Source organism: Fulmarus glacialis, unplaced genomic scaffold (genome assembly GCF_000690835.1).
Source record: "Fulmarus glacialis isolate BGI_N327 unplaced genomic scaffold, ASM69083v1 scaffold8817, whole genome shotgun sequence".
Classification (NCBI taxonomy): Eukaryota; Metazoa; Chordata; class Aves; order Procellariiformes; family Procellariidae; genus Fulmarus; species Fulmarus glacialis.
The window spans coordinates 31,431-52,285 of NW_009221253.1; the positions used below are offsets into that span (position 1 = coordinate 31,431).

Genomic DNA, 20,855 nt, shown 5'->3' on the forward strand with positions numbered 1-20,855 from the left:
CTCATTAAAGCAAAACACCCTTGTAACAGGATCTGCCTTTACATGCATCTTAGACCGCACTAAGCATGACTGACACTAAAATGCAAACAGGAAAATATATGCATTTAGGGGAAAAAAAAAAAAAAGTATTTCTATTAAAGGACCAAACAAAAACCCAGCCTTAAGCTTCAAGAAAGAAGAGCAAGGTGAAGAATATCTAGCGTACCTCTTAACAGCTTGCAGACTGCTTAAAATCTCCAGCCACCCTTTGAAGCTCAAGAGGCTGAAGAGGCCATCACCTAACCACGCACGAAAGATGCCGCAAGACCAAGTTCTGGGACTACAAAAAGGGGAAGCTTGCAGCTCGTTATTTGGGGGAGACACAGGTACGGTACCCATCCACACCTGTGACGGCTGGGAGAGCTGGGCAAGCACACGTGTCCACTCGTGCCAGGAGAAATACTCGGTTAGGCAGCACCGTACCCAGAGCTCAAAGCTGCACGTCCCCCATCACAGCTCCCACCTCGCAGAGGCACCGCAGGGTTCACACGAAATCAGAGTCACACCGTGAGAACCCAAACTTGCGCATGTTGTGCAACTCTGCAAAACTACTTTTGTTGCTATTATTAATTTCCACAAGGTGGCATCAATGGGGCTCTTTTTCCCTTTCTCCACCCCCTCTCCCAATCAGCATTTTACCACGGATTTGATTTCTCGGTCCAGAGTAACAGTTCAGGTGCTCAGCTAGTGCTAAGTTCAGGGGAACTCTACCAACTTATGGCAGCCAAGGCTTTTTTTTTTTTTTTTTTTTTTAAATGCAAAGTTTGTAGGAAGAGAAAATATCTCTTATTAAATCAATTAGTCTATGGAAAAAGTAAATAAGTTTTCAGACACACAGGCCCTTCTTCAGACCTCTTGAGGTTGTGCTTCTCTACTCCAAAAAGTGCAAAGATATTTCCTCCCACACTCAGGTTTTTAAAAAAACATATCATAAGAGCCTAAAAACATTACAGAAAATTTAAAAGAAGTTTTTAAACTATTACCCAAATATTATAAAGTGGTATTGTAAGACATCATAGACCCTATACAAAAGTAGTAATGCAAGCAAACAGCATGGCCGCAAACACCTAAGGGGCATGGTATTTTTACAAAATAGCATTCTTTATAATTAAAGACAATTTGTCCTGAATTCATCACACCTATTTTTAGGCACTAAACTGAGGCACTTAAATTAGAGCACAGACTAATATTACAGCTAAGTTCATCTGACAGCTCATTACCACAAATGGCCCAGCTCCCCTGTGTCCTGTCAACTATCCCTGTCTTTCCCTTCCATTCTTCTGCCACTTGATCTTGCCTAACCTTGCAGGCAGGTTGTTCATGGGACTCAGCTATCAAGAAAACAAATCACATTAGAAGCGATTCATTTTCTATTGCTTTATCCCTCTGAACTGGTTCCCCACAGGGTCGTATATACAAACATTAACACCAGCACAAGGGAGGACACGGAGTGCGAGGACAGAAGGACACAAGAATGATCCCTTCAGGGGCAGCAACTCCTTAGGTAAGCTTGGGCAGACCTTACACGTCCTACAGTCAAGAGAAAGAAGCAATTCATCCCGTCTAAGGGGTACAGAGACCATATATTGCACAGAAGTACTATACTACTTAGCCTTCTCATTTAAGTGACTAAAATTACAAGGGATAAATTTGGCCTCCATTCAAATACTTGAATTTTAAATCTGAAGTTGCTCAGTTGAGCAGAAAGACTGTTCTATAAACTCAAGGCACATCAGTAAAAACCCCTACTGAAGAATCCCTAGTTCCATGCTGGTATCAGACTAGCCTGTGGGACTCGAGATAACATGTGCCTTAGTAAAACAAGAGTGTGACCATGAATTAATTGGTTTTGTTTATCTTTTGATAAACTGTAATACACCATGTTAGGTTGTTTTCCTAAAAGTCTAGCTAATAATCCCTTTTTGACTTCCAGTGATTTTGGATTTGTGGGTTGTTGGGGTTTTTTTAGTATCTCTTTTGGCTCACAATCTTTAAAAACAAAAAAATTATCATCCAGCTGTACAGTGTCTGCACAGAGATCCAAAGAGTCTTGAGAAACCTAGCCAGAGTAGCAAGCTAAGCTGGTTACTTGACAAAGGATAGCATATTTTCATTATTCCTTTTATAACTCCTCTCTCTCAGAACTCATCATCTTTTCAGTGAGCAACTTTTAAAAATTATTATTATTTAAAATTAAAAAGAGTATATAAGAGAAACTTTCTGAGCAGCTCTTAATAGTTCTGGGAGAACTATTCTTCTCCCATGAACACTGCAATTAAATATCAAAATGAAAATTACATTAACAGTTTTGTGGGTGGTTTGTTGGTTTGGGTTTTTTTAAATCGAAAGGAAACCAGTAATTCCAGTCATGCTACCCTGCTTTATGCAATATAAACAACTCATGAGAAGAAAAAGAAGGCGTTTTATGGGCATATTATGCAACCATTTCCTATGAATTGTTAACAGTGGTACAAATGTTGGTTTGGGAAGAAAACAAAGACTAAGAAATACATTCCATTTTGCATTAGAATGTATTCACCATTAAGTTTTTCATATCAATTTTTAAAAATGTGCTCGATGTCTCAGAAAGATTTATGTCACAGACAACTCTGAGAAAATAAAGCACAATAATATAGAAATTTTCTTTTGTAGCTGAGTAGTAGTAGGTAGATCCTCACATATGTTTTCACACTTTATCTTCCTTGGGACACAGCACACATAGGGGAAGAGGGTATATAAAGGGAAATATGTGACATGTCTTATTTGCATTACATTTATATGCAAAATTCATTTTTAGAGCTTCCAGCACTTCTTATAGAGACTGAAACTTCCCTTGTGCAAGGATACCGACAGCTCGTGATAGCTCCAACAATTCATCACAAATTGCTCCTCACCATAGCAATTGCAGTTTTAAAACAGAAACAACAGTCAATCTTTGCCTTTCTTACAGAAAAGGATACATAATAGATTTATCACCTGTGTATTGTCCCTTTTTCTAGTCATTTTGATGATTTTGGTGCATTTTAAGCAGAGAACAATTTGTAGCTGAACAGTCTCAATTAAAATACCCAGAGTAACAAATATGTGCAAACTAGTCTCTAAAGCTTTCAAATCTGTTATGAGAAGTATAATATTGTACTCGTTCTAGACTAACGGACTGATCAGCATTCAGTTCACAGAAAAAACCGCACACGCTGAGGCCCACCTTACTGTGCTGTCTATCCTTAATTCTAATTTAAGTATCTCAGCTACAATACAATGCTGCTTAGTAACAAGAGACATTTTCACATAGAAATGCACAGATTTTCATTTAGTATAATATTCAGGAATAGCTACTTTTAAGATGCACTTGATAGTGTTTTCCGTACTATTCTACAGAGTTAGCTTAACATACTAAAAGGATTCTCATACACAAAAGATGGAATACAAAACATCAGCACACTATACACAGACATTCTGCTTTTTAGACTCAAAATGCCTGCAGCGCCAATATACTTTACATTTAGTAGAAGTAAATTTACCTTATCCCAATAGCAAGTCAAATCCTGAACATGAAGAATGACATTCTCATTATTACCATGCAGTTGTGGCTTGAAGTGTGAGACCTCATCAAGTATCAGAAAGTTCTGCAATAAAAGAAAAGCACAGGATATTACCTAATGTGAGACTGAGAATGGGAAAGGAACCCAAGCACATGTTTTTGGAAGCAGCATACAGAACATTAATTATGGGGGGGAACAACCACAAACTGATCAAGGAATTACATTTCCAAAGCAATGCGCAACTCCTTCAATAGTGTACCTCTAACTAGCTAACTGTGCCCCCTCCCCTCCCCCCGCCTCCAAAAAAAAAACCAACAAAAGTGCCGATTTAATAGCATAAAAGTACTACAGGACTCTAACAACCACCTGCTCAATAAAACAGAATTCCTGAAGCAAATGGACCTGAAGAACCCGCCCTGTCTGTTCCTTGAAACACTGACAATCTTACAATTGTTTGACTCCCTCTTCCCATGCAGAAGAGGTGAAACCCTCACTGCAACACCTTATCAGTCCACTGCTTTGATGGTAAAGGCTTATGTTGCTTCGCTCGGAAGAACAATGAGGACATGGTAAGAAGCTGTCCACTGTCCCTATTAAGCATTTTTCAAGTGACAAAAAGGCTGCAGAACGCTATCTGAACCTCTCCTCCTTTTAAAGTCCAGAGCATTAACAAAAAAAATTGCTTACGCTTGTGTAACTGGTTCGTTGCACTTTCACTACTGTACTTCTACATTATATCCCAGTCAGAGAATCTTTCCTTCAAGGTGCATAAATGTGCACTTTTGTACCACAGCCACACTTCTAGCACACCCTGTCTGATCCTAGATTATAAATAGCTCAAACACATTTAGAAAGAAAAGGGGCAAATTCTAGAGAAAACTTTCAAGGATAAGTTACCACAATTTTAAGACAAAACCAGAAAAACTCTATCATGCTTTGAATCACAGACCTTAAAGACCTTAAATAGGCTCTAGCAGACAGTATTTTGAGAAAAGAAGGAAGGTCTTGACCTTAGAAGCCAAGACTAGTTAACAAGTCCTGAGCTAACAGTTTGCAGACGTGAGATAGCTGCTGAAGACTTAGGGAGGTCAGTAACTGAGAGGAAGCAGCGGGAGGATGCCAGGAGCCATGGGAGGACAGGAGGAGTACTGCTAGGTGTTAACAGGCCCAGGGGTACTGCTCTAACTCCAGCTGGTGGGTAAGGTTTCAGAGAGCAGTGAGAAGCCAAGTGTTTTAATGCAGCAGCCTGCAAACTCAATGCACATATATATAGCTCCACCAAAAGGCAAAAGTGCAAAGCCAGACATGCCTGAGCTCTCCGGCCAGGTGAGTATTGCTGAGCGCTGTTTTAGATAGGCAGGCCCAAACGGGTCCGTGTGTAAAAGAGAACTCAGGATAAGAGAGTGGTAGGCAGGGGAAGAAACTCCGGACACAGCCTGAATCAGTACTGGGGTGTGTGGCTTGAGAAAAGACCTCAGAAGTGTGATTTAGATTTAGGTGATGGCTGAAATACCATGGCAGTTATAAGCAAGGAATCAGTCTCTCGTCGTTTCTGCATTTACCAGGAATTTCTTTTCTAGCAGTAGCATTCATCCCAGGTATAAATCCCAGCTAGCCATTTAACTCGAAAATGTTACAGTATCACATACGGAAGATTTCAATAAAACTAGTACAAATGAAGAAAAAAGTTACATGGTTAACACCATGAATTTTAAACAGTGGGGGAAAAAATCAACACTAGAAATAAAACTTTCAAATGCAATAACTTAAGCCTTAGAGACTCTTTAAGTTCTCTTAAAACATTCTTCCATTCTTTTTGTACTTAATAATCTCCCATACAGAGAAAAATAAAGTTGCTACCATCCACGGATGCTGAGAACCAAACATTAGCTTGAGATATGACTGTGTCCTTGAAAGAGAAACCTCTATCTTTTCTATCCAGCTGAAACCTACCCTCTTTTCTGCGTGTCTGCCAAATTAACCCTCTGAAAAACAACTGCTCTCACTCACTTTGTTTCACGAGGGGACCTTGAGCCTATTGCTCCATCACAAAAGACTGAATGAGCTTCAAGAAGAGAGGCAGACCAGCTCTCAGATGTGTAGCTAGGGTGATGGGAAAAGAGCTTAGGTGAAAAACACAATAAGGAGACCACTATTCTTTTTGCCACATAGTTCTTATGTATGTATAAATGAATATGGAGGAAAGGCTACTACCGCCCACCTGACTATCGTTCTTTACTGTCACCTGAAGCATAGTATCTCCTGCTTCTTTCTCTCCATCTGAGCATACTTTAAGATCAGTGCAGAAACCTCACTTGTTCTACAAAACCTAAGAGAAAACACCTTCTTAAAAAAACGTTTTCAGTTTTGCCCAAATATACCTAGCCATCGCCTTAATCATTTTTTCTGTATTTCCTACTCTCTTCTCCTAACTCCCTTCCACTTATCTACATTTCAATAACACATCTTTGGTCAGGCAGCATCTTGTCATTCAGTAGCAAAATGTCCAACCCTGAAACCGTTTGGGAAACGGAAGCTAAAAAGTTGGTGACGGCATCAAGGATGCTACAGATTCATTAGGACAATTCTTTTCCCAAAAACCATCCTTAAGGAATCATAAGTGCAAGGGAGTTGGAGCCGGCTGTCAGAAACAAAATCATGTGACCACTAGGATACGCTGGAAACAGAGACAAGAGAAAAAAAAAGGAACAGATCATCACTGCCTCTGCGCAAGTGCCATTCTCCTGTTCCTAAGGCATCTTTTTCAGCCATCCCTGTCTCTCAACCTGCACAGCTTGAAAGATCCCTTGAAAGAGCACTGCCCTGCAGCTGAACACAGGGTATATGAGAGTACAGAAAAGACAGTGTGCAACACCCAGTATCCCAAGCACTTCTCTCCCCCTCCCCCTCCAGTTTAGTTTAAGCAGTAATAGTAAATGTTAATGCCTATGATATCGCTGTGGTCATGATTTTCACACACTGACCTTTTCTAACTCCATTTGCATCAACTTTTACAAAATGCTTCTTTGAAGTGCAAAGATTACCTGTTTAATACACAGTTTTTTGTGCGGGCTTACTACAGTTAGAAAATTTATCAATAAAAAACCTATTTATTATATTCAAGCACATGGAGAAAAAAATAAAATAGGAGATGTTTAGCTACTTTCACCAACAAATGGCATAGTGACACTATGCAAAGCCATATGATTACATCTAAAGCATTTCTTTTCCCTGTTCTAGACTAGATTAACCTGGTTTTTTTGCAAAATTAAGTTCTAAAATGCCTGGCATGCTTTAATTCTGTACTTTGATAACCTGACAATTTGGGATTTTTTAAGTTTTAAATTCAAAATGCATTTTGCATTTAAGTCATTTGCTCTTGCAATTTATGCTAAAGTATTGGTACATGCAGCAAACATGACTATTTTATTCACAACATACACTAAACACAGCAAAACAAACAAAATAAAGTCCATATGCCAAAACCAGCAGCATGTTCGTCCTTATTGAATTTGAGTCTTCACTCCAGTATTGAAAGCAGCCACAAGACACCAGCTAGGGCTCACACCTGTCCTCCATAGCTGACAAGGTAATGCAGTACACATGGAATATGAATATGAACCCTACAGCTCCCATCTGCCTGCTTTGTCCCCCAGCTCCCAATCCCAACATATCTGCGTATCTGTACACGTGTTCCTCTAACTTCAAAAATGTCTACAGCAGCCACATGACACCAGCTAGGGCTCACACCTGTCTTCCATAGCTGACAAGGTAATGCACACATGGAATATGAATATGAACCCTACAGCTCCCATCTGCCTGCTTTGTCCCCCAACTCCCAATCCCAACATATCTGCGTATCTGTACACGTGTTCCTCTAACTTCAAAAATGTCTACAACGCCTCTTTGCACGTACAATTTTCTCCTACATTTCAGCCTGCCCTACAGTGCATGTCATGTTTTTGCACGTGCGTACACAGCAACATGTTCAGTTTTCAAAATAGGTTATTTCATTAAAAATCCCAAACTGCAAAACTAAAATAAGGCTGCTTTTGTCGATGACATTAAAACAATGTTAGAATAAGAGAAGAAATCCACATACCATTCAAATCAATAACCATACCTTGATTCGTCGTATGCTAACCACGGCCTCGGACACTCTCTCAACAGCCGCAGGGAAGAACAGAGTTACTGTCAGTCTTACTGCACCATACAGGGACACTGCAACAAACACCCGACTTGCAGAGATAACATTGCCAAGTAGTACGTATGCCATGAAAGTCATGAACACTGTTATTTTGCTTGCCACAAAGAAAGAGGCTAAGTTCAGTCCTCGAAGGTAGGAGCTTTTCATAACCATGGCAATCTCCTTCCTAAAAATGCAAAATACAAACAATCACATCAGTCTCTCTCATTACAGTTGCCCTCAACAATAGGATGAGGGAAATCCACTCTCAGGATTTTACTTCTATATCCTTTCTCCTCCCCTTGCACCACCCCAACTCACATGTAAAGAACTGTAAAGAAAGTATGTTATATGGTTAAGTAACAAAAGAGAATTTAAAAGGCTTAGAAATTGAGTGGGGAAAATTATTATATTTAATATCTTAGTAGCTATAGAAAATAATTCTTTTTCAGAGACGGCAAACCAAAATACTGGGTTTTTTCTGCTTTGGTCAAACTAGTATTTTAATTCAGATTCTAATCTGCTTCAAATTTTTCTGGGTTGCGTACAAGAGCAAAGAGGAAAAAACCTCTGTATAAAGGCCAAGGACCCACAAACTCCTTGTCCTTCCAATACCAAAAACCAGTACAGTTCAGTCACAAAACTCCTGATAAGATCAACACATACTCTGCAGTTGAAAAAACAGGGCAACTTCCAAAAGATCAAGAGTTCACCCATGGCCCAAGTATCTGCCATTATTCAGCTGCTGCTCCTCAAGCTGGATCACAGGATTTGCAGTATTTCCTTTGATCTCAGTCTAAATCCTTCCCGATTTGGACCCTGCTCCTGGCTTCTTTTGCCCTAGGAATTCTGGTTCATAATTCAGAATACTGATCTGTGAGGCCCATTGTTCTGCCAGCCATTACCCGAGCTAAATAGCGATCGAAGTACTGCACAGGCACATAAGTCTCCCTCCAGCAACTGAAAAGCTGCTGATGCGTATGTTCTCAATTTCCACTTCGGTTAAATTTCAGTTTCCACTTCTAAATCACTCACGAGGTCCAGTCCTCAAAACGTTACTGCACTATCTACAATGTGGATGACATCAGGCTTAACTTCTTATTAAAATAAGAATGTAATTCTTATAAAAATAGTTTTTCTGTATCAAGAGAGCCATAAAAACTTACTCCTTCCCCATATATTCTAATTTTATCTGTTTGAAATAATATAGAATATAAAATCTTGAAACAATTCCTCATTTCTCTTCCCAATATTCTGGCAATTCTCAGAGAAAATCTTGATCATTTTGATTACCTTCTACTTGGAACTATACACTAAGATTAGAAACTCAAGCTATGATTACACAATTTGAAGTAAATTAAGTCCTCACTTAACGGAGAGAAGGATGCACGATGTGCTACTGGAAAACTAGTTAAGCGACTTTCCCACTATACTTGCCAAATTGGCTGAATTGACAGACTTTCAAAGAGTTTCAAAGACTTATTTTTTCAGCTTAAGGGCTCACAATCTCTGATCTCCTCCAGAGTACAGAGAAAGAACATTTGTATGTAAACTATTTGAATTGGGTCTAATTCAATTACTTCTACAATCCTGGATGAAACTCTTTTCCCACCCTCTAATAATCCTTAATAATCCTCTCACTATCTGTGGATAATCAGCAAGTTCTTTGTGCTACTCTCCATAAATATCAGATAAATTACAGCCTACCCGCAGGCTGTATATGATATACTACACTGTCTTAAGGCACGGAGTTATATAAAAGGAAACTAATACGGACAGCCACAGGAAAAAAGAGCAACGGAGGAGTTCAGATGTCGTCTTAGCAACTGTCAGGGGCCACTGTGGAAATATTGGGCAATAAATCACCTGGCTGAATTTAAGACTTTTAACTACAGTTTTCCACAGCACAGTTAAAGAAAAGAAAGAGGGCTCCAGATGTGTTTTGGAAGAGCTAATTTCTCTCCATCATTAAAAAGGAAGCCTCTAATCCTAACGAGGTGTTGAACTTGGAAATCTTAACGTTTAGTGATGTGAATACGCCCATTGAGGAAGCTTTCAATAAAGAAATATCCTCTCTGGCTCCACGTAAGACAGCAAAGCTTTCAATCAATCAAGAACATTCAATCAGCACATGATCCTATAATCTGAAGGAGGAAAGGATTATATACGTGGGAAGAAACATCTCAGGGAACATTAGCAAGTTTGCAAGCCTGCACATGGATGTAAAGGAAAAAAATTCCTTTAAAAAAAAGGAATTCCAAAAAAAACAAATTAAAAAAAAAAAAAAATCAGACTATCTACAGCAGGATAACAACCTTCTACTTATATGCTGAGTGAGGGACATAACATGAAAATTACATGATGAGAAATATGCACCTGAGCTCCTACAGTTATCCTTTAGCACTGAATGCCCTTATACTGTCAAGTAAAAGCACAAATATTGATCGAAAATCGAATTTATGAATAAGTTCTAATCAGATGCTGGCGGACCTCTGAAATGAAATGTCTTAGGATACCAAACTCAGCTGGCCTTGCCAGTTGAACAGCTAGAGAATTTCTGAACTGCTGCCTTTCTCCCCTCCACCCTTCCCAGATGGCCGAAAGGGAAGCAGAGTACTACCTGAGGATGCTATCATTTAGGACAGAAAGTCAGATTCCCAGAAGGGAAATGTCTGTTTATTGGTTCCTTGCTATTAGTTTACATAACTGTGAGGATGAAATTGTTCAATTATAACTACTACAGTTTAGTAGTTGCTGTTTTTAAACACAACCGTAAAAGGAAGCATGAAACCCCCAAAATTTATAAATATCAAAGGTTTTTTTTCTTATTCTGTCCCCTTAGATATAGATCATATACCAAAGCTGTATCTTTCCAGGATTACCTTCTTAAACCATTCACAAGTTCCGCAAATGATTTTTCCCAAGCATACATCCCCTTAGGATATATTTTCATTCCTTCACTCTTGCTATAGAAAATTTAAAAAAAAAAAAAGCCAGAGCAGTAAACTGCACTTAAAGCACAAAATAATACACTTACTGACATGTGAAAAAATGGAAACAGATATAGATCATATACCAAGCTGTATCTTTCCAGGATTACCTTCTTAAACCATTCACAAGTTCCGCAAATGATTTTTCCCAAGCATACATCTTTATTATCTTCATACCACTTATGACTTCATTCATGGTCCTAATCCTGACATCCGTTAAGGCAGCTGTCTTGCTTCTGTAAATAGCACAAAGTAAAAATTCTCAGATTCTCAAAAGAAGAGAGACTATTCACGATCACATAACACACTCATATTAATGAAGTTTTTGCTTTTACTTGTGAACAGGATTCATATAATTGTAATTGCACTAAAGGGTCTTCCTAAAACAGTATCTTAAAGCTGACACGCAGCAGACAGACTTGGTATGTCTGTATTCCTGGTATTTCCTATTCTCACGGAACTATGAGTTGATTCAATGTTCAGAATTATATGTCAGCTTGCGCAAACACATGGTATTCCTTAAACAGCATATTTGTGTAAAAAAAAAAAACTCAAATGAAAATATTTACAAATATTCAATTTAGAACTAAACAAAAATTAGAAAATTACTTTTAAAAATGGTTTTTAAATGCCAAAATAACAACCCTTCTCATAAGGCTCTTTTGACGTTGTTAACAAAACTGGCCTCTGTTTGTGTCTTTTTAAGATTAACTCTAGTTGAAGCAAAGATTACTTAGTAACAGTATATGGGCTATAATTTAGGAGAGCTAATCTAGATACGGTTTTGTTTAATAAATAAATATTATTTAACCATTAACTGTAATTAACACTAAAGTAAATATATCTATTTTGGTCCCACATTATGTTTGCACTAATGAACAAACTGGAAAATACATATAATTAAATAATAAAGTCACAGTTTTAATTAGGAAAAAAACACTGAAAGTTAGAAGCCATGTAATGAATGCATAAACCATGCTAATAAAGCCTATTACAATTCCGAATTCACTCATGTAGACAAACATACTTCGCCCATAGTAAGCTATGGTAGGCCTTATTTTGATAAAACACACCTTTTCGTGCTAAATTACTTATTTTTGTATATACCAATGAAAGTTAAAATTCAGAGATCATATTAAAAAAAAAAAAAAAAAAAAAAAAAAGAAAAGCTCTTTAGAAGGGGTGGCTGCGTTTTGTCAGCTTAACCTGCACCCTGTAAGATTTCTCCGATGCTCTGGAAGAAATAGCCATGTTTAAAGCACTTAAGTAGAAATTATTTCAGGCGCTTGCTCGTAATTTTAAAAAAACTTCGCAGCACCAGCATTCCATAAATGTTGGGATGGCTGAAGCAGGGTATTAAGAAATACTTATACAAGAAAACTGACAAAAGAAATGTACGAACTCGGCCCTAATACAATCAAGGCTTCTTATTAAAACTGAGGAAGATAGCTTAGCCTAAACCAACCATACTGACATGGAACAAGAGTATCTTTGCTAAGTCCTCCTTTCCAAAAAGAAACAGTAAAAGAAAAACAATTCCTCAAAGAATGTGAGAGCTCATCCTTTCTTCCCCATGCACACACCACCGCTACACAAAAGGCAAAATTTAGCACGTGTTGTTCATGTCTCTGCAGCAGCAAACAACAATTCTCACCTGCAACCTTTTGAAACAGTCACCTTTCAGACCTAACTTCCAGGCTTGGTCTCCAGACAACAGAAGGTTGAAGATGATTCAAAATAATAAATTTAACAGAGGTTTCTTTTTTAAATGGTGTGAATCAAAAAGGCTATAGTTCTCATAAACCAATTTTTCAGTTCTCCCACTGAAATGTTATCATAGCAACCATCCTCTTTCAAATTGCTTTAAAATGTTCAAGAGGTTGGGGGAGGGAGGGTATTTTTCTTTGGTTTTTTTTTAAGTTACACTCCTCTACATTGCAAAAAGCGTATTTTGTACACACATACCAGAAGCCACAGTCTCAGAAATATTATATAATGGTTTAAAGTACACAGACTTCCAGTGCACTGATGGCAATTTAGAGCAGAGGAAGACATGTCCCCAGTTTTAAAAATATTAAGTTCAGAGTACATGGAGATCAGGACAACTGGGAAACACATGCTTACATAGCATCCTTACGAGCACAATACGAAAGGACCTGAAAATTCTTCAAGTGTCTGAGAAGTCCCCTCTATGATACTAATAACCATCCTAAATTAAGCAAGCTGCAGAATTTGTTTTTGCTTTCATGAGGCATATTTGGCGGGTTTTAATCATGTCTGACAGTTCCACATAGTCCCTTAAAAAAAAATTAAAAGGGATTTAAATGAGAATATTACAGTTGCATGGCTAAGCAGTGAAAGGGTTGAGCTCTTGTGAATAAATATATATAAAATGGCTTTCAGTCCAATAATTGAACTATTTCTCAAATAATATATTAGGTCATGTGTATTTTGTAAAACTTCTAGTACTTGTGCAGGTAAAAGCAATACTGCATAATAGAGTGTATACCATTCCATAGGATACTGAGTCCATTTCTGCAAACTCCCACAGCACTGAAGCCAATGCCTGCATCATAAACTGGTGCGCATATATGTGTTTACCAAGACTGGGTCACAAATACAATGCTGAATAATAGCACAAATTAGCTGTCACACTGAGCATGTCTGGATTTTAGCAAAAGCTTTAATCCTTAAATTACTTCTTCATAGGCTGATTTCCTTAAATCCATGCAGATTCCCAGCAATTGCCACGTGAACACATCATTACGGAGCTGGAATCCATTTCATTTTTTCCATTAACTCCTTCTGTTCACTGCACATTTCTATTCACAAATACAAAGATCTGTGCCTACGTAGACAAGCAAAGGTTTTTCTGGTTAACAAATTCTTTCCCTTGCACTGCATCCAAACAAGTGGCTATTAATGAATGGGGAAAAAACCCAAACAACATTACATTGCCACTGATCAACTTTCAAAATACATACCTTCCAGAAGAGATTTTTGTCACCTTGTTGTCTGACCCTGGACAAGTCCCTTAATCTCTTTGTGCCTCAGTTTCCCATCTGTAAAATGGGGATAATAATGCTTACCACCATGGATAAGGCACTAGTTAAGTGCTAAGTATTTTAACTACTGACTCAAAGCTCAAAACCTCAAAAACTTAAAACTCAAAAAAACCGACAGTGAAGCAGCTTGATACTTATGCATGCATATTACATATGCAGTGAAAATGCACATGTAAGAATATATTGGAAGCGTTTTACAAATAGGTTTTATAATAAAAAACCTAAGAATTTGATAGAGAACACTGAATGGCTTATTATTTGAGAAACAGCACGTGAGCATAATAACTGAAGACTATCACAGTGGTTACAAATAGAAGGAAGTCTACGAATTGGTCTCATTTTCTAATTCTCAGCTCTCCCTTCATACCTAGCCATGCAATGACAATGCCAGTCTCAGTACCTCTGGAAAACTCGTCTTAAAACACAACTTGAAAACAACAGTAACTGACTAAAAAAGTTTTACTTATCCAAAGAGCTAGAAGGAACCCATTCACCCTGAATACAAGTGCAACAAAGATGCATAACACTACCAAGCATATGCGTACACTGTAAAAGAACACAAAAATATTTCCATTTAGATGGAAAAGCCATTTATAAACTCATGATGTAAGCAGAGCAAGATTAATCACACACGAAAAAGGAAGTTAGGAAGTGAGAACATTGAAGATAATTCAATATTCCCCTTTGAGGCAAGCCTTTTTTTTTAGGAGGAAGTCACAGAAAAACAAATTAAATTTGTCTGATAATGGAAAATTACTGCAAACTCATTTTATATCTCCACAGCCTAAAACCTTACAGTTAGAAACCTCATAGCTGGCATCAAAACCACCATCATAATTTTCTTCTTCCTTTCTCTCTCAGTTCCTTCCCCTTTTTCCTCTCTGCATCTTTGTCTTGGAGGAGAGAGAGCAAGATCTTTGAACATGAAACCTTCAGAGCTTTCTGCTGCAACTCCTGTATCACCCCAGTAAGTCAAACTTATAGCAGGACCAACAGTATTGCCTTTGTAGTAACCACTCCCTAAACATCAGTGCAGGAAGGCAAAGCTCAAGGAGTTACACAATTCTATGCCAAGATCTACAGCAAGGTAGCTACAGAAGTAGCCCAACTCTTAATATACTGGACAGCTAATGAGTAGCAGATACTTTCAGCATATCTGGAAGACAGACCACCTCAAGTCCCTAAACAGGAATTCAGAAATCTCACATTAGCAACTATGAAAAACATCGGCAAAGATAAAAGACAACGCAAAAAACCTCACCAGACAGAAGCTGACCTCAGAGCAGTACTCCACCTCCACAAAGTATGCGCATTTTAAAACCCAGGACAGAAAATACCTACAACCCAACACGTGCGACCTTACCTTAGGGAAGAAAAAAGCCTCCCAATGCAGGTCTGGACAGGAAGAAGAATAATCAGAACCGCCATTCCTGCAAGACATGATGGGCCTATCTCCATCCAGAGAAGTACTGTTACTGCTACAGCTTGAATTGGTCCAGCCCACAAGAAGTGCAAGAAAATCGTTACCTAGGCAAATAGTTAAGAAACAAAAATTAGGTTTTGGTCTTAGCTAAAAAATTAAATCCTAATAACACAAAGTTGAGGAAGCACCTTTGCCTACGGCAGATACTGAGGCATCCAGTGAGAATTCTGCACCAGATTCAGAGACCTAAATGTACACAGAGGTGCCTAACCTCCAGAAAGTAAGCAAATTACCACATTGATTTTGTTTTATCTTCATGCACCAACATTTCTCTGAGCTTAGGAAAATAGCAGGAAAATATTTAGGGGAGGAGGGGGGGGAAGTATGTTTTCCTCCCATATTTTAAGAGAATATTTCTCTTCCTATGATGTTCGAGAAACAACTAGAAGAAATGTTCATAAGAAACACTTAATCATCAGTTGTAAACAAAAACTTCTTAACTCTTAACTTCTTAACTAACTTAAACCCCACAATTTCTTCAGCCCCTTGGAAGGATCTGTAATACTTCTTACCTGATCAAATTTGTTCACATCATTTGACAGAAGATTTACTATTTGACCAGTGGTAGTTTTTGCCATTGCTACATTACTGAGACGAAGTGCCTAAAAAAGTCAGAACAGTCTCAAGTTGTCACAGCTTATAGAGCACAGTACACCTATACACAGAAGACTCAATAAAAAAATACAATACCAGGGCAGAAGCTGAAGGCACAGCTCAGCTTTTGCCTGAGAATATCTTGGCACACTTCAAGAACCTTAGATAACATGTGGGTTACGTTAAATATTCTGAAGAAAGTCCTGAAGAAGAGAGTATAAAAAAAAAGTCTAGACTGCAAGAATAAAAGTGCCATAACTATCTTCATGTCTGAAGTGATTAAAAATGGGAAAATACCAACTTAGCAAGTTATTAAAACAAAACAAAAGAGCCTGTAACTTTTCATTTGCTCTCCCCCCCATTATGAGCATCTGTGCATCAGAAACTCCACCTGAAGACCAAATTAAAATCAGGACAATGTTTGGCCAACTGAAAGAATTCTGTTTTGAACGAGATTCCTGACAGAAGACAAAAAAACCAAGTTATTCATTTTACACTATCAGTTCTTGTTAACACTGCAAACTGTGCTTTCTGTCTTTGCAAATCAGAGTTAATATCCCTTTACAAATTAATAAATATTTCCCTTGTTAATAACTCTTGTAAAATCATAAGATTTCTGAATTATATTAAATGAAGTTTACCACATGCTATGAAAAGCAACAAAAGTAAATCTCAAGTATTTTTATAGGTTAATAAATAAATTAATCAATTTAATGTGATTACAGACTACCCCCAAAAAAATCACATCTGGAAACATGCAGTCTGAACATTACTGCAAAGATCCAAACTGAAATAGCTCAAAGATGCAGATAACAGACCCTGCTTCCTTCTACACCTGCTAGAAATAAAACACAGTTTTGCAGCACAAGTGAAAAAATATACAAAACAGATTACACGTTTTCCTGTAACAGGAATAGTTCCCTCCTCAAAAACACTTCGCATTTTTAGGCGGTGCACATCTACCTCTCCCTCTCCGAACTATTATTATTAGGATTCCTTTTTGATCAATAATCTAACCTGAAAGGCACTAATTGTTTCAAAAATATTGTTCTGGTATTTTAAATCAGGTGCAAGAACATCAGACATCAAAGTACTATTCAAAGCACCATTTCAAACAAAGTGCCTTACATTTCTTGCACCTCACTGTTGGGTTACGAAGGTATTAATCACAGAAAGAATCTCAACTGAAACCAGCAGGCAGAAACATTTAAAACTCCACTCAGAAATTCCTCTGATATTTCAATAATAAATCTAGGATACTGGGTATATGAGAGATGAGATTTAATTATTTGAGAAAATCATTGCTTCGTTCCCTGTCTTAAGCCACTTGTCTCTCATACATCTGAAATCCCCCGCGAAGCTGCCTGCAGGTAATGCAGCCACAGCACATCCACGTTTCTATCACGTTTACTCCACACCACAGGCCAAGGTTGATAAGCTCCTAGAAAAGCTGTTAGATATCCATAGACCATAGTAATAGGAGTTTGAAGAAGTTGCCCACCAGGGTGTGTTTACAGCACCTACTGCTACTTACTTCTTTACGACGCAGAGGTATCTGCTATTGGAGGTCCACCTGAGCCACCCAGGAGAACACTGCACTGGTGTCTCGCTAGTGGCCCACGGCACCCGGGTCTGTCTCGGACCCGCCACCTGAGTCACCCTTCTGATCTCTTCCTAGCTATTTCAGACACAGGCAGTCAAAACAGTTTCAAAATATACTAGCCCAGCTCATTTTGACCAAGACAGTCTCAGGACTGGAGCTCTCAGAAGGAACCATGCAAGCATCCGAGCCAAAAGGAGGGTGCTCGTCTGTGACTGATTTGTCTTCTCAGGGAAGAGACAGCCGTTTCCAATGTCCAGTGGCAATGCAATTTTAGTCTTTTCTTCCCTTCCTGCTTCAAAACTACTTTTGCTTTTGGGGTTTTTTTTTGTTGTTGTTTTTGTTTGTTTGTTTGTGTTTGTTTTTTAAAGTGAAGTAAGCCATATATTTTCCCGGCTGAATGGACCTGTCTAGACTGCAAAGTATACAGAAGGAAATGGAAATATTGGACACAAAGCAGCAGTTTTACTTCTATAACCGATTTCTACTAAAAAGTCCCATTTTGGTACTTTTCCTTTCTACTACATCCGAAGCACAGCACCATATGAGCTGCTATGAAGAAAAGTAATTCTATCCCAGCCAAAGTCAGTACAGTGTGGCTTTAAATATTGCTTTGACCATAACATCTATAAAGTCACTCCGAAGGTAAGAAATACTACTGAAGATTATCTAGAGCCACACACCTTTTTAAAAGCAACTGTAGTTTGAATTTACATTTTTGTTTTACATTTGCCAATTATTTGTCCGTCTTCAGCACAAAGATCTGCTTGATTTTCTGTCTATAAACTTTCCGTACCGTTGTATTTCCCAGCAAGCACACTTTCTCAAGGAAAACAGGTTTTAATTATACAAACTAATAAGAGCAGTTTGTACACTTGATGTCTTAGGTTAAACTTTTTCCCCCACTAGATGTAATTGCACAGGCCCAATTTCAATTCTTTAACCGTTATTTGCCTTCTGTACTCCCATCTTAGTGTTTTAATCTCTCCCTGCCCCAAACAGTTAATTCAAAAGCACATTAAAAAGGGGGAACTGACCATAGAAAGGAATAATGTAACTGTTCAGTCAAATAACTCCTGACACCTTTTTGGCTGCTTTCTGTCTCCACCAACTACTCCATAGCTTAAACTGCTTTAGTGTTTATTCTGAACCTCAAAGAACTTCTAAAAGTTAAGTCTTAAAAAAAAAAAAAAAAAATCAGCCTCCTGTACGCAGCCTTTGGTTTTAAAACATGAGATTGTGAGTCATGAGACAGATTCCATTTTCATTTTTGTTGCAAGCTTCCTGCGTGCGTGCATCGCTAATACTTCTTACTGATCACAAAACATCTTGGAGTTTGAATAGAGGATTTTTGCAAATGAGATTTTAACTTTCCAGGAAATGAAAAAGGGTCTAAAACTTAAGAATTATGAGCATTTGAAGTTCTCTATTAAGGATGCTCTCTCATCCAACCCACTCATCCTTGCAAATCCAAGTTTTTCTTTACTAGAGCAATTAACGAACACCACAAAAGTGCTGGTAAATTAGCACCCAGATTCTTTCAAAAGCATATATGAGGATAAAGAGAAAGTATGACCCATCTATAAGCCTCAGATAATGAAGACAAATGATTAGAAAGGTTTATCAACGTTCTGCTGTGACCTCAGCCTTCCCCCTCAGGAGTAAACATTTACGAGATGAGAGGAGATTAATTTTCCATTTAATCACATCTCTAGAAATAAGGGTGAACATTTCTTTTCCAAGCTTCTAAGCTAATATCAACACAGCAACAAACAACATCGCTATATACATATTTCATGAATTTCAAACTGTGTTATGATAATCAGTTTAGTAAATTAATACCTTAGAGAGATGTTTATGTACAAGAAAGCAGTGTGCCGTGTTAGAGCCGAGTTCCCAGAGGATAATTTCCAAGGTATCAGAAGAGGGAGGAGAATAAGTACGTGCATGAAAAGTAATCAACACTTACAATGGGGCCGTTTTTACTCTCCTCACTTTACTGCTTTGCCCAAAGCCTTTGCATGACCTATACCAGTAGTACAGGTGTTTGCCTTCAGTGGATGGTACCTATGTTCAATCCTTAAAATAACATGGATTTCTTTACATTCTAAACAAACTTTACAGTCCTGATCCCTCAATTAAACTTCTCTGCTGAGGTAAGAACTGGTAGGTCACTATTCTAGCAGCCCTAAAAGTAGAAAGATAGGGCATTTTCCCCTCCACCATCCCCAGCAGGGACTTCCTGCTCGGAAGCCGAGATGGGCTCAACAGTTTGGCTGTTGCAAACAGCTTCAGAAGAGGGAAGCAGACATTTACAACTGGGTTGCTTGCTCCCCAGAGCACACCAAGGTCAGCATTTCATCCTGGATGTCGCTCAACTCCTTCCTGTAGGTAATATCCATAACTTCTCTTGTTCCACTTTCCATCTGAGAGTGGCCTCGGCTCCATCTGTAGTTGAGGACAGCTATTGCTTGATCAGGACTCACAGACAGCAAAGAAACCACAGCTTCCTGAATGTACATCCCTTCTCACACTTCATTGGCTTTAATGAAGGACTCCGGTGCTCCCACAGTAAAACCAGTAATTGGTACTAAAAAACAGCTCTACCCTACCTTTAGGATTCAGCTTGATTCTGAACCGTTTCTCCTCTGCCCACTCCTCTCTTTCTCCCCCCCTGCAAGTAGGAGGGATACCAAAGAGACCTGCCTGCGAAGACGCCAAGCATCCCCGTAGCCCAGCAGGGGCAGCAGCACCGCAGTACCACTGCCTCTCCCCGAGCCAACCCCAGGGACGCCCCGAGAGGGGGGCAGCCTCTCTGACCCTCAAAGCAGGCAACTCACTAGCTCTACAGCATCGCTGCAAGAAAATATAAATAAATTCCACCATTAACCACAACGGGGCCGGGGCCGGGGGGTGGAAATTGGACCACGAAGCCCGGCAGGGGCAGCAGCACCGCAGTACCACTGCCTCTCCCCGAGCCAACCCCAGGGACGCCCCGAGAGGGGGGCAGCCTCTCTGACCCTCAAAGCAGGCAACTCACTAGCTCTACAGCATCGCTGCAAGAAAATATAAATAAATTCCACCATTAACCACAACGGGGCCGGGGCCGGGGGGTGGAAATTGGACCACGAAGCAATTCCCAGGCAACTGAGAGTGCTGAGGCAGATGGTGACAGCCAAGCGTAACGTCCTCCCCCGGGATGAAACTGCAGGGCTGAGTAACTGCCAGCATCCCCTGGGAGCTCTGCCCCTCTCCTGCTGTATGCTCACGGCCTCTTACCGCTCCAGCACACAACCCTTCCACCAGCCATGGGGGGGCTCTTCTCTGACGGCACGAGCAGGCAAAAATCAGCAGCT

General features: G+C 39.1%; 1 protein-coding gene across 1 annotated transcript in view; it reads right to left on the bottom strand.

Moving 5' to 3' along the window:
• The window catches only part of ABCC4 (ATP-binding cassette, sub-family C (CFTR/MRP), member 4), a gene marked incomplete at its 3' end in the record, with an annotated part of 52,010 nt that overhangs the window by 20,729 nt on the left and 10,426 nt on the right, over nucleotides 1-20,855 (bottom strand). Inside the window, exons 5-9 of the mRNA XM_009581032.1 lie at nucleotides 15,818-15,907; nucleotides 15,186-15,349; nucleotides 10,868-10,993; nucleotides 7,705-7,954; nucleotides 3,561-3,665 (exon numbers count right to left, since the gene is read on the bottom strand). Of these exons, the coding sequence (XP_009579327.1) occupies nucleotides 3,561-3,665; nucleotides 7,705-7,954; nucleotides 10,868-10,993; nucleotides 15,186-15,349; nucleotides 15,818-15,907 (735 nt within the window). The remainder of the gene's footprint in view (nucleotides 1-3,560; nucleotides 3,666-7,704; nucleotides 7,955-10,867; nucleotides 10,994-15,185; nucleotides 15,350-15,817; nucleotides 15,908-20,855) is intronic.